Source organism: Candoia aspera, chromosome 9 (assembly GCF_035149785.1).
Source record: "Candoia aspera isolate rCanAsp1 chromosome 9, rCanAsp1.hap2, whole genome shotgun sequence".
In the NCBI taxonomy this organism is placed as follows: Eukaryota; Metazoa; Chordata; class Lepidosauria; order Squamata; family Boidae; genus Candoia; species Candoia aspera.
Window position 1 is genome coordinate 4,575,580 of NC_086161.1, and position 13,568 is coordinate 4,589,147.

The 13,568-nt window shown below is 51.2% G+C and overlaps 1 protein-coding gene across 1 annotated transcript in view; it reads left to right on the top strand.

The window, feature by feature from the left end:
- Window positions 1-13,568, top strand: part of TECTA (tectorin alpha) — a 53,088-nt gene that overhangs the window by 33,383 nt on the left and 6,137 nt on the right. The window contains exon 12 of the mRNA XM_063311358.1: window positions 1,353-1,552. Within this exon, the coding sequence (XP_063167428.1) occupies window positions 1,353-1,552 (200 nt within the window). The remainder of the gene's footprint in view (window positions 1-1,352; window positions 1,553-13,568) is intronic.

The following is a 13,568-nucleotide window of genomic DNA, read 5'->3' on the forward strand; positions in this document are numbered from 1 at the left end:
TGTTCCTGTATGTTACTCAATTGCCACCCAGCCTTCTCGATCCTTGTCCAAGATATCTTGGACCACCACCCATTAGCACAGGGTTCCGCTTTGCGTGCATTGCTGAGGCAGATTAAAGAATGGTTTTTTGGCACACTGCAGCACTTGCCTGGAAAGATAAAAGTTTCATCTCATCCCACTGAGGCAGTCATTCTTCATTTGTCAAATGCAAATGTTATTAGTTTATGCAAGTGAGGGGAAAGCGCATGCATTTGTTGTAAAGAGCCTCTCCTGTCAATAGGTTACCATGTATTGTTCAATTATTCTTCTCATAAACGAAGACACAAAGCTTCTCAGGCAGGCAGACTGCCTGGCAAATCAATTGAAAAGTCGTTCTCATCACTAATCAGATTTAAAAATTAAATTTGGATCGTTTTCTGTCTACAGATTGACAGCCGCCATCAGCATTGCCCCTGCCACTAAAGGATTCATTAACGGCCCTGAGAAAGATGGAATCAGGCGAGAGAAGAAGGCCTTGGAATTAGGAATTTGGTCTGCTCTTGCCTTGACCCTTAGGAGGGCTGTGAGGGCTTGCCAGCTGGGCCTCTCTGGCTGAAGGAAGAGGCTGAGCTTTTGAAAGAGACATGAGGATGCTTTGACTGCAGTGTGGTGTTCAAGTGTGCAGGGATTTCTGTTTTCCAGATGTTGCTTCTGGACAGAGGTTTTGGTTTTGATGGAGCTCAAAAATTACTTGTTCAAAAATAATGGCATTTTTTTTTTAATTTTCAGAAAAGAAGTGGGAGTGGCCGGCCGCCAAACCCTTGCTACCAGTTGTCTTTCTCTAGCCACCTCTTTTTTTATCCCCGGGGTTGATAATCTGGGGAGTAAACATCGCCATCCAAAGGCAGGATTTGACCTCAAGCCTGCCATAGGAGGACAGGGCAGGCAGTCAACACGCTCAGCTCCTTCATGCTGCCATCAACTCTCTGAGAAACACTTCCTTCAGCCATTGTAGGGCTTCTTATCTCCAAGACAAAGACCATCTTTCCTGTTCAGCTTTAGTTTCTAGATAGTAGATCACCTTTTAGTAGGCCACTGGCAATGCTAGTTGCTCATTCTTTGCCATCCAGGCCCAAAGGAATCTTTGCCCATCTGCTGTGAGTGCCAGGAAATACGTTTTTCCAATTTAGCATTCTCTAGCTTGGGTGGATAGGGCTCAAGGTTCTCAGTCACCACCACTGAGACATTCCTCTGGATTTTAAGCTCTCTGGGGCTACTCTGTTAAACAGATTTATATAGATAGCTGGATTCACCATGTTAACAGATGACTTAAGATGCACCCATGTTAAGAAGCTTTGTCCCTTGTGTTCTAGCGGTCAGCTGCCCTCCCAACAGCCACTATGAAAGCTGTGTGAGTGTGTGCCAGCCTCGTTGTGCTGCCATCCGGCTGAAAAGCGACTGCAACCATTATTGCGTGGAAGGGTGTCAGTGTGACCCAGGGTATGTCCTCAACGGCAAGAGCTGCATCCTTCCTCACAACTGCGGCTGTTACTCAGATGGCAAATATTACGAGGTAAGCCCAGGGTTTCAAAACAGGGTGTTGGGGTGTGGGGATCTTCTGAGTCAGCAGCTGGAGTCCTGGGTGACAAAAGCAGAGAAGAGGTGAGACATGGGTGTCCACAAGGTGGGGGGTGGGAAAGGACATGACAACAGCATCGCACAAATGCCATGGCATTCAGTATTGCATCAGGCACTGAGTCACAAGTATGGAATGATGGCATTTATATGATGATGTCTTCATGTGTGTGTTTCCATTCTGGCATTATCATGGCCTGCTAGTCATGGCTGGAATTCAATAGCACAACATAGATATGGTCCAGTGTTACTTGGAGGCCCAATATTTTGAAAACTGGTATCATTTATTTTTGTCTAAAACACAATATTGGCAGCAAGATGCCAGAAGAACATCTGCCAAATTAAGCTCCAAATATATCAGTCTCTTTTTTCAGAGGGTTTCATGTCTGGAATACATTTTTTCTGTGGCACATCCTGAGTAGCATCCATCGTGAGTGTTAGAGTTTGCGTGGGGTTGTCTAATCTACATGAATTCTTCCCATTATTGCAATATATATTGTCCCTAAAGAGTTCAAGGAAAATATACCAACGAGTGATTTTTGCTTGTTTAAAAAAAGAAACCCACTCTGTGAAATTCTCCTCTAAGCCTCCTTTGCTTTGGTAAAGATGCCTTTCTAGACAGGCAGCCGTAAATCTGTGCAGCTTAGCAGCTGCTCCTTTCTGGTGCCCTTGTTTCTTTCAGGAGAAATAAGGATATTTATTTAGCACATTTTTCTACCGCCCATCTCAGACACAAGTCTGGGAGGCGATATGTTTAACATCTTTATCTCTGCTTCTTGCCAACCTGGGCATCCAAATCAGGATGCTTGCTCCGTCTGAACTGAAGCTGCCTTCCTCTACTATATTGATCCAAACAGCAATAGTGTCATGCGCTGCCTGCCTCTGAATAATACTCAGACACTGGTTCGATGGATCAGGCTCTGGTTTATTCACAGCGCAGTTACAGCGTCGGAAGAAAAAAGCTGAGAGTGACAGGAGCGCGCCGGTGCGGGGTTTAAATACCCCGCGCCGGTCAGCGCCCCCTCACTCGCGGTCGCGTCACCCCCCTTTGTCCAATACGTTGCCCTGCCGGTGGGTGAGGGGTTGTGAGGCCCCGCTGGCGTTCCGGGATCGCCCATCATCGGATTTTCTATTCATCCGGTGATTGCTGTCAGCTGGGCGATCCCCGTTGTATTGGCGCTGATGGCTCGGGTGTGCTCCATGATCCGTTTAGTTATTGTTTGTTGGCCGTTAGTCGTTGTGAGTTGATGGCTACTTATCTTGAGCCCCTTCTCCTGTTTCCTTGCTATTGTCATGTGTGCCATTGCGCTGATGACTTCAGCTCAACGGCACTCATGACATACTGCCCCCTGTCCGAATAGTGCTCCCCCCCGGTTTTCTTTTTTCTTTTTTTCTTTTTTTTTTTTTTTCGGTGGAGCTGTCAAAACGGCACTTTTTTTTTTTTTTTTTTCAAAATTCCCGCCGGAGTAGTTGTCGCCCCTCCCTTTGCTCCTCCCTCTACCACGTGCCTTCCCAGGGTGTGTCCATGGTGCGCATGCCCGGGTCACGTCCTGGCGTGCGCATGCTCCAGCCACACCCTGTTTGTTTGGCTCAGTTCGGCGAGGAGAGAGGCGTGGCTGGTCGGGTGCTTATCAGCTCCAGGTAGGGCCCTTCTTTTTTTCATTTAAAGTGCGTCGCCTTTGTTATATCTCCTGGGCGTTGCCCCCAGGTTGCCCTGTTGACTTGCTTGCCACTCCCCCGCGGCCGGGGGGCGGGGGGAGGGTGCTGGCGAACGCTTGTCACCACCTCGTGGGCCCGGGGCGGGGGGAGTGAGTCCCGGGGGGGGGAGATCCACCCAAGTCGCGGGCTTGGGGGGGCCCTTTCCCTTGGGGCATGGGAGGTGGGGGGGGGCCTGCGGGGGGGGGGGTTTGCAGGGGACGGCTTGCTGACCTTGGTTGTGGCTTGTTGGGGTATGCCCGGTGAAATGCTCTGGTTAGGTCAGGCGCGTTAACGTTGTGCGCCGCCACCCATTCCGGGTGGGGGAAGTGTTTCCACCTGACCAGATAGTGTAGAGTTCCTCGTTGCTTGCGGGAGTCGAGTATGTCCTTTATCTCAAAGTGATGTTGCCCGTCGATCATCACCGGTGAGGGCTGTGGCGTGCTTGGGTGCCATCGAGAGGTGGTTGCCGGTTTCAGGAGGCTGGTGTGGAACACCGGGTGGAGTCTCCGTAGGTTGTGTGGCAGGTCCAAGCGTATTGCTACCGGGTTCACTATTTGGGTGACTCGGAACGGCCCGATGTACATAGGCCCCAGTTTTTTCGAGGGTTGGGTTGACTTTAGGAACTTGGTGGATAGGTAGGCCATATCCCCCGCTTGGAACGTCGGTTGTTGGCGCCGGTGCTTGTCGGCCTGCTCTTTGTAGGCTGCCTGTGCATCCTTCAGCGCCGCCGTGATTATTGGCCATGATTCCGCGATCTTCCGTCCCCAGTCGCTAGCGTCCACCTGGGGTTCCGGGGGTTGAGGTAGCTCCGGTATGGGGACGAAGTCGCGCCCCGAGACTACTTCGAACGGAGTTTTCCCCGTGCTCGTGTGGACGGCGTTGTTGTATGCGACTTCGGCGAACGGGAGCAGTTCAGCCCAGTCGTCTTGGTGATAGTTAGTATATGAGCGTATGAATTGCTCTAAGGTGGCATTAAGAACCTCTGTGGCTCCGTCCGTCTGGGGGTGCCAGGCCGTAGATAGGGCCTGTTGGGTCCCCGTCAGCTTTAGGAAGGCCCGCCAGAATTTGGAGGTGAACTGTGTGCCCCTGTCGGTCACCACACGTGCGGGACATCCGTGTAGCCTGTACACGTGGATGAGGAAGAGTTTGGCTAGCTGTTGTGCGGATGGGACCGACGTGCAGGGGATGAAGTGGGCCTGCTTTGAGAAGTAGTCCTTCACCACCCAAATGGCCGTTTTCTTCTGGCTGGGTGGGAGGTCCACTATAAAATCCATAGAGATTTCCTCCCATGGGCGGGAGGGTTCTGCCACCCGTTGTAATAGCCCCGCGGGTTTGCCTGGTGCCCGTTTGGCCCTAGCGCACGTTGGGCAGGACGCTACGTATGCTTTTACGTCTCGCCTGAGCGCGGGCCACCAGAATTGACGCCATGTTAGGTGTAGGGTCTTGAGAAACCCAAAGTGTCCCGCTTGTTTGGCGTCGTGTGACCTATGCAAGATCGCCTGGCGTTGCGAGTCCGGGACGTAGATTCTGCCTTCCCCCCATGCTAGGTCCTGTGCCATCGTTACCTTGTCGGGGTTTGCCAGGAACCAGGGGTCGGTTTTGAGGGCGGCGGCGAGGTCCGTGCGCATTCCCCCTGGTAGTTGCGGTTGGCTTCTTCCGGTCGCCGGTTGTCCCGCCGTCGGCTGCGCCGTAGAGTCAAGCTGCCTCCGAGCGCCGCTTCGGGTGGTCACGGCCATCCCCAGTTGCGAGGCGGATAGGACCGTCCCAATGGTGTCTGGGGCGGGCTCTTCGTCTTGGGGCAGTCGGGAGAGGGCGTCGGCCAGGAAGTTCTTTTTGCCCGGCATGAACTTCAGCTGGAAATTAAAGCGGCTGAAGAATTGGGCCCATCGGACCTGTTTTGGGCTAAGGCGTCTGGGCGTTCGTAGGGCCTCGAGGTTCCGGTGGTCGGTCCAGACCTCGAATGGTTGGGTGGCTCCCTCGAGTAGGTGTCGCCATGTCTCTAGCGCTGATTTTACCGCGAAGGCTTCTTTCTCCCAGACGTGCCATCGCCTTTCTGTCTCGGAGAACTTCCTTGACAGGTAGGCGCATGGTTTCAGGAGTCCCGTGGGGTCTTTCTGTAGCAGGATGGCCCCCAGGGAGAAGTCTGAGGCGTCGGCTTGGACCACGAACGGCCGTTCTGGGTCCGGGTGCGCGAGGATTGGCTCCGTAGTGAACAGCGCTTTCAGCTTGTTGAATGCGGTCTGGCACGCGGGAGTCCAATTCAGCACTGTGCCCGGGTTCTTGGCGCGTCGGGTGTCCCCCACCCCTTTGGTTTTGAGGAGGTCCGTTAGGGGGAGGGCTATCTCTGCGAACCCCCGGGCGAATGACCTGTAAAAATTCGCGAATCCGAGGAAGCTCTGTAGTTGGCGTCTGTTGCGGGGGCGCTCCCAGTTTAGCACCGCCTCGACTTTTGCGGGGTCCATTTCTATGCCGTCCCCGGAGATTCGGTACCCCAGGTAGTCTAGGCGCGCTTTGTGAAACTCGCACTTTGTAGGCTTGGCATAGAGCTGCGCCCTTCTGAGCTTGTCGAGGACTTGCCTGACTAGGGTCACATGTTCCTCGTGCGTTTTTGTGTAAATAAGGACTTCGTCGATGTAGACCAGGACCCCTTTGAACAGATGTTCATGCAGTACCTCATTGATGAGCTGCATGAACACCCCAGGGGCCCCCGCGAGTCCGAAGGGCAGTACTTTGTACTGGAAGGCGCCTAGGGGGCAGTTGAACGCAGTCTTCCATTCGTCCCCCTCCCTGATTCGGATGCGATAGTACGCCTCGCGAAGGTCCAGTTTGGAAAAGACTTTGCCTGTGGACAGGTGGGCGAGCATGTCCTTCACCAGGGGTAAGGGGTATTTGTTGGACAGGGAAGCCGCGTTTAGGCCCCAGTAGTCGGTGCAGAGCCGTAGGGTGCCGTCTTTCTTCTCCCGGAATAAGACGGGGGCTCCGACCGGTGAGCATGCTGGCTCTATGAATCCCCTGTCTAGGTTTTTATCGATGAACTCCCGGAGGGTTGCCATCTCCTTCGGGGTCATCGAGTAGATCTTTGGTCTAGGTAAGGGGACGTCGGGCAGTAGGTCGATCCGGCAATCCGTCTTGCGGTGGGGGGGTAGTTGGTCAGCTTCTGCCTCTCCGAAGACCTCGGAGAAGTCGGCGTATTGTTCCGGTAGGTCTGCTGTGGTAGCGGCGTTGTCTTGTGTAGTCGCCTCCGCTCGTCCTACAGTGGGGTTGGTTCTGCCCGCTGGAACTGGTGCTCGATACTCGCCGTCGCCGAATGTGAAGGTGCGGGTCTCCCAGTTGATGCGCGGGTTGTTTGTCGCGAGCCATGGCATCCCCAGGACTGCAATGGGCCGTCCGATGTGAGTGACGACGAACGATGTGCGTTCGGTGTGAGTGCCCATTTGCAGGGTGACCGGCTCGGTTTGCAGCGTGGCTGGTTTCCCTCCCGCTGTGGAGCCGTCCAGCTGGTGGAATGCCAGCGGCGTGGGGAGGGGGAAGCAGCGGAGGTCGAGTTTGGCGACTAGGTCGGGGTGGATGAGGTTTTTTGAGCACCCCGAGTCCACTAGTGCCGCGGCCGTGGTGGCTCCGTTGCCGGCAGAGAGTTTGATTGCCGCCATTATTACGGGGCTTTCGTCGTTCCGTCGAGGTGGTCCGCGCTGCTGTCCCACCGCCTGCCTCGCAACGCGTTTCAGGGCAGGCGGGGAGCTTTTCCCGCCGGCTGGTCGGGGTCTACGTTATCCTCTTCCCCCCAGTAGGCGTCCCAGCCTTCCTCTGGTGTCGCTGTGGCCACGGTCATTCGGCGGTGAGGGGGCGGCCCCAGGTTGGGTGGTTTGGGGCTAATTTTCGGGGTGGGTTTAGGCGCACTGGTCGGCGGTCGGTTGGCGAAGCAATCCACCGTCTTGTGCCCTAATTTGCCACACTTCCCGCAGGGCTCCCGATTGAATTTCTTTTTTGGGTATATGGGGCCGGCCATCCCCACGTGTGGTGCGGGTACCTTTTTTCCGGCATAGTTTGTGTCTTCCGTGGTTGTCATGAGGAAGGTGCGGTGCGCGTGTTCGGCTTTCCCCGCGAGGTGGATCCACCCGTGTAGCGTTTCTGGGTCGTCGCGGTAGAGGGCCCATTGGAGAATGTCGCGATTGAGCCCCCTTTTGAACATTTCCAGCAGGGTGGTCTCGGACCAGTCGCTGACCTTCCCCGCGAGGGCTTTGAATTCCAGGGCGTAGTCAGGGACCGTGCGTGTGCCCTGTTTAAGTCTTTGGAGTGCGCTTTTCGCCCTTACTTTGGCTAGGGGGTCTTCGAAGTAGTTTTTCATCTCATTGATGAAGGCAGGGAAGGTGGCGAGGGCGGGGGAGCTGGACTCGTACAGTTGGACGTACCAGTCCGCCGCCCTGTCTTGTAGTTTGATCGCCACGGCAGCGATCTTGTCGGCTTCGGAGTCGTAGGAGTGTCCGTGCCTCCCCATGAACTCCCTGGCGTTCGTTACGAAGAACGAGAGTTTCGTGGGGTTCCCATCGAAGAAGATGGGGAAGTCCTTTGGGGCCCGGGCGTTTTGCGCAGCCCTGCCTCTCGCTTCCCGGTCTGTGGTGTCGTCCGCCTGTGCCGTCTGCTGACCCTCCGCTGGCCTCTGGGGGTTCGGTGCTTCGCTCGGGGTGTGGGCCTGTGCGGGGACGTCGTTGGGTGGCGCGGGGGGCATAAGCGACTGGAGCATGGTCCGGAGTTCCGTCAGTTGAGCCCGCATGGCCGCGAGTTCAGCTCGTGCCTCCTCGTCCATAGCCCGCGCCGCCGCTGGGGCCGGTTCCGTTGGTGCGTCAGCGGGAGTGGGTTGCCGGCGGGGTTCATCCTCCCTCTGCCGCTGGTCCGCTTCCTCCGCCGTCTGCTGGGTGTCTCCATCGTCCTCCTCCGTGTTGACCGCCGTTGGGCTGTCGCTCCACGCCCGTTGCTGGGGTGCGATGTGGGGCGCGGGGTCCTCCGCTGGTTTCGGAAGGCATGCTGCTCCCTCCCGCGGTCGGGTTGCCTCCGTCGCCATCTCCCCTTGGGGTTGGAGCTGAGGCTCGGGTCGGGTGGGGTGGGCGTCCATGGCTCCGGGAGTCCGCGGTGCCTCTGGCCTTGGTCGGTCCTCCTCTGTCTCTTGCCGCGCGGCTCGCCCTCCTTGCCCGCGTCGCTCCGGCTTCATCTTGCTGGTCTTCTCGCCGTCTATTCCTCCCGCGGCTCGTTGTCGTCCGGTGGGGCTCGGCGAGGCTGAGTTTATGACTCTCAGCTTTATGTCATGCGCTGCCTGCCTCTGAATAATACTCAGACACTGGTTCGATGGATCAGGCTCTGGTTTATTCACAGCGCAGTTACAGCGTCGGAAGAAAAAAGCTGAGAGTGACAGGAGCGCGCCGGTGCGGGGTTTAAATACCCCGCGCCGGTCAGCGCCCCCTCACTCGCGGTCACGTCACCCCCCTTTGTCCAATATGTTGCCCTGCCGGTGGGTGAGGGGTTGTGAGGCCCCGCTGGCGTTCCGGGATCGCCCATCATCGGATTTTCTATTCATCCGGTGATTGCTGTCAGCTGGGCGATCCCCGTTGTATTGGCGCTGATGGCTCGGGTGTGCTCCGTGATCCGTTTAGTTATTGTTTGTTGGCCGTTAGTCGTTGTGAGTTGATGGCTACTTATCTTGAGCCCCTTCTCCTGTTTCCTTGCTATTGTCATGTGTGCCATTGCGCTGATGACTTCAGCTCAACGGCACTCATGACAAATAGCCACAATGAGCAAAAAAGAGAGGATGAGAAACCTTGTACTATTTGATAACATACCATGCAAATTATAGTGTTTTTCTGCCCTAAACTGCCTGTGGGATTGGATGGTAAATAGGTTCCAAATAGAAAGGAGGAGATTTGGAACGCGCTCAGCCCACTGCTGTTGGGTCCAGCAAGGGCACTCCGTAATAGGTTGATTTGCGGGGAAGTAAACACAATTCTTTGGGGAACTCATTCACATGCCTTTAAAAGGGGTTTTTATTTATTTTTATTTCTTTATCAAATTTGTCACCACCCATCTCCTCCCACCAGAGGGACTCTGGGCGGTTTACAAAAAAATAATCGATTAAAACAATAGACATACAATATAAATGCAATATATAAAATACAATTACCAATAGACAATAAATATAAAAGTAAGCATAAAGTCCAAGTGGCAGATGATCTAACTCTGCGGATAATTTTCAGCGGTTGTAAACTGCCTTCCTGTTCCTCTACATGGTCAGTCTGTATTGGTGTCATGCTTCAGCCTCCTTTGACTGATACCGTAAGGCACGACCCCAGAATAATGCACTTCGGTTCTCCTTTTGGTGATGGGTTCTATGCAGAATGCAGTATCAACTTCGTATTAGCTTCATCCTCCCAATGGGGTGACCCTACTCTCAATAATGGGGCTATACTTTCAGCCTTTCTTTCAGGGGAGAGAGGGAAATATAAGAAGACAGAAGCTTAATCATGTTTTCAGCATCCTTTGCTGGACCCCAGAGAGACATCCTTCCCTGTCACTTACTGATTTCTGATTCCCCAGAATTTACTCTCAGATTACAGCAGGAAAAGATACAAATTCATAGAAAAGAGATTTCATTTGCAGAGGGAAACTAATAAATGAGAGACGAAGGAGATTAATTGAGGTGAAAGACTAAAATAGGATGGTAGTAAGTACGTTTTATTTTGATGTGGGGATATTAAATGTTATTTCTGAGTTACTCATCAATCTAGGGATTATTTTTCAATGGGGCAAGTTGGTATTTCTTGGTTCTTGTCCCAATAAATTATTTACCTTGGCTTGCATCTTCTAGGGACAGACCAATAATCCCCATCAGTTTCACATGGTTTCATTCATCAACCTTTCCCTCCACCACTGTCTTCACCTCCTCCTCCTCCTCTTCCTCCTTTTTTGCTTATGCTTATTTATGTATATAGTTTTCCCCAATGTTCACATTTTTCTATCCTAAAATACTAATTTGTGTATCTATTCTAACCTAAACTCTGCTTTTTCATATGCCTCCCAGTATGACATTGATGTAGTTATTGCATCATGTGGAGGAATGTGGAAATCAATGATAACTACCCTGGGTGTTCCTTTTGAGTAGAGGTATGCCATTTTGTGCTCTTTGGAGATTTTGGATCCACTCTCACCAGCCAGCGATGAGTGGTGTACACCTCCTTATTTAAGCTCTCAGATTAGAACGATTGAGCTGTTATAGGATGCCACGCCCTTGTAATAGAGCTTCCGTGATTCCACCACCCCGGAGGAGACTATCTCACCAACCAGTCTGGCCATGGCGAGAGATGGTAAGAGCTGTCTTCCCAAACATCTGGAGGGCACCAAGTTGCAGTTCCTGAATGAAAAGGTACAAACCAGTTTGGCTTGTACAAATCAGATTGAAGTGAATTGCCAAGCATCTTAAATTCTCCTCCTGTCTTTTGGGGGATGTCTTGTTGAAAAACATCCATTATACCAGGGTTCCTCAACCTTGGCAACTCTAAGCTTTGCTGGCTGGGGAATTCTGGGAGTTGAAGTCCGCACAGCTTAGAGTTGCCAAGGTTGAGGAACCCTGCATTATACCATTAGAGATGCAGGTCCCACTCTGCCACTTCACAGCTGTATAGCATCTGAAGTGCGTTTGGTTCTAGCTCTCCATGCGTGAACTGGCCAGCTTTGTCCTCATGATTCATTGCTGGCTATTCTCCCTGGATTGGGAGTGCAGCACTTGCTCTCCTGTTTAAGCTTCTCATAGCAGAGGAAGGACCCTCATTTAGTGGTAGAACATTCTTTGCACGCAGAAGCTTTCTGAAACCCCACAGAGTTTCCGCTAATCCAAGTACCGTAAAGCGACAGTGGGCCACCAACTTGAATACAGGACTCTGACCAAATAAAGTAGTTCTCTATCTTTGGAGAAGACAGCTTGGGTTAAAAATCGGCATATAACAGAAACGTTGCCAAGAAGGAATAAGTGGGTTCCTTAGAAGCAGCCTTTAGCTTCCTGTTTCTTTTCAAAATTACAAACTTTAAGGAAAATAGTTGGGTGTTCTCCACCAACAATGTGAGAAAGCAGCTGTGAAGAACCATTTCTGGTGCCAGTTTTGTCTTTCTGCTTTCCTGTAATTGGCTTTTTGCTTCCCAAGAAAAAGAAAAAAAGGTAGCAGGACCTTATACCTGATGAGTCCAGGCTCTTGCTCTCCTTTATTTATTTATTTTCTATCCCACCTTTATTACCTTTATAAATAACTCAAGGCAGTGAACATACTAACACTCCTTCCTCCTCCTATTTTCCCCACAACGGCAACCCTGGACTGGGCTGAGAGAGGAGGACTGGTCCAAGGTCACCCAGCCGGTTTTTGTGCCTGAGGTGGGATGAGAACTCCCCGTCTCCTGGTTTCTAGCCTGTTGCCTTCACCACTAAACCAGACTGGCTTTTTTGCTGTAAATCTGATAATGAGAGAGTGGAATGTAATCTATGCTCCTCTGCAAAGCTACACTTCAGCAACCAGGAGGCTATTGGTGTCACTGCCTTTGGAGGAGAGCACAGAGTTGTTGCTATGGCAATCCTAACTTTGAATTTCCTCCCTTTTACAGGTGATGAGCATAGCAGACAAAGGACTCTGGTCAGGGACTTTTCACAAGTCTTTTGATCTGCCAGAATTAGGTCTTCAAGTCAGAATATGCTTTAAAACAAACAAACCAAGAAGATTTTAGGAGCTGTTGCTTTTGGTAGGAAGATTACAACCTTTAGCTTGTAGTAAACTGTGATTTGTGGTTGCATCAAACCATGGTTTGTACAAACTATGGATTCTCCTAGGATCTCAGATTTTTTAATCTTAAAGTCTTACCTTTTGGGGCCACATGGTGGGTTACATAAAACATAGTGTATTATGTTTGGAAGAAACAGCAGTCTGTTGCATGCTAAAAATCCAGAAATAAGTGTTGATATTTCAGCAGGCAAAATGTGGATGGAAAAAAGAAGAAATGTGTAAAATTAAGGCTCTGAGATATTCTTTCACATAATCCCAAATCACGGTCTGGTAATGCAGCTGAACACACATGGTATATCAGAAATGAGATGAGATGAGATGCGGTAGGTGCTTCGCCTGACCTGTTTCCAGCTTAGCCAGACATCGGTTTGCTGCCGTCCCCAAGTGGTAAGCAGAACGTTTGAATGCATCTGAATAGAGGATTGAAATAGGTTCTTACTACCTTGAAAATCCAAGATTTTTATACACCGGGTGCCCTCTACAAAACAGACATTTTAAGGTTTTCTTTGGAGAGAATTGTATTGATCCAAACCCCGCAGATTTTGGTTTGCCAAATGCTCAGAGCAGTGATTCTCAACCTTGGCAGCTTGAAGATGGGTGGACTTCAACTCCCAGACATCCACCCACCTTCAGGTTGCCAAGGTTGAGCAACACTGGCCTAGAGCTTCTGATGAGAAGGTGTGGCAGTCACTCGACTAAGAAATGCTCTGCACAGCTGCCATTTCCTGGTGAACTGGAAAAATTTGGAGGAGCCAGCTGGTTCCTGCATGGTCCCACTCCGCAGCTAACGTGATGAACTGCAGAAAGATTTTGCAGCTAGGCAACTGTCTGTTTCTAAAGGAAAACAAATCTACATGTATTTAGTTCACTGTTGTTGGTACTTGTTCTTTGTACATGTGGATTGCATAAGAATGTATCATGTTACTGAACTAAACTAAACTAAACTAAAATGATTTAGCTGAGGTCAGGAAAAACTGGATATTGAAACCCCAGCACAATGGAATGGAAGTTTATCTCATACCCATCCTGCAAATCAGTTAAGATATAATGTTCTCTGTACAGAAAAGTGTGTGTGCGCACGTGTGTGCGTGCATGGATGCCGCTCTCTCTTCAAATCAAAATATATCAAGAAATCACAATCACAAAACAAACCAGACCATCCCAGCTATGTATAAGCAAATAAGATATTGTTGGACAAGGCAAAGGATTGGAGTAAGCACTGCATTAGAGCAAGAAGCAAAATAAAATGAATAAAACAACAACAACAACAGAACCAGCAATGCGATGGACAGATAAAGTCTCTGTAAGTCAAGCTTGGCTCCTCTTGACTTAATGGGTATGTCCTGTTGGTTTTCTTGCCAACAATATTTTTCTTGCCAAGAGGACTACCCTGGGAAGTGCGTTCCTTTGGTCTGCTGACATGGCCCATGAGACCTCCTCTTGGTA